General features: G+C 49.7%; 1 protein-coding gene across 1 annotated transcript in view; it reads right to left on the bottom strand.

Moving 5' to 3' along the window:
* acat2 (acetyl-CoA acetyltransferase 2) overlaps positions 1–130 on the bottom strand; it is a 10,576-nt gene extending 10,446 nt beyond the window's left edge. The window contains exon 1 of the mRNA XM_080860995.1: positions 5–130. Within this exon, the coding sequence (XP_080717121.1) occupies positions 5–53 (49 nt within the window). The 5' untranslated portion in view covers positions 54–130. The remainder of the gene's footprint in view (positions 1–4) is intronic.
* Positions 131–501: the final 371 nt, after the last annotated feature.

Here is a 501-nt window from a genome sequence, read left to right as displayed (position 1 = left end):
TTACCTATCGGGGTTCTTGCTGCGGACACGATGACAACTGTCTCGCGATCCATCGCGCCAGTCGGGGGAAGCAAGGTGCAGAAGTCCTGAGGAAGCGAGCGAGTTTATCCGTAGGTGAAGATGCGAGCAAGCTTAACCGTCGGTGACGATGCGGGCACACAGACTGACTGATACACACCCCTTGGAGCTAACGTTACTCCCCTCTAATTAGCCGTCTCTGTTATTGGCATGTTGCTTCATTCATTTGATTACGAGTAACCATAGAAGAAGAAGGACACCTAGTCTAGAGCTCCACCTAGCGGCTGGGAAGATGTTCTGTCCTTTCCCACTGCAATTACTCAGCCGTGAAGTGGGATGAGTAACTACTGACGAGGTAAAACCTTGTGCCCCACTAAGTTTAACCCCCCACAAGATATCAACACAGCATACACTACCCTCTATATGCTTCTCCTTTGCATGTAACACACACACACACACACACACACACAAACACACACACAC

Source organism: Sprattus sprattus (genome assembly GCF_963457725.1).
Source record: "Sprattus sprattus genome assembly, contig: scaffold_73, whole genome shotgun sequence".
Lineage (NCBI taxonomy): Eukaryota > Metazoa > Chordata > Actinopteri > Clupeiformes > Clupeidae > Sprattus > Sprattus sprattus.
Note: the sequence above shows the minus strand (reverse complement) of the source record. Positions and strands in the feature narration are given on the sequence as shown.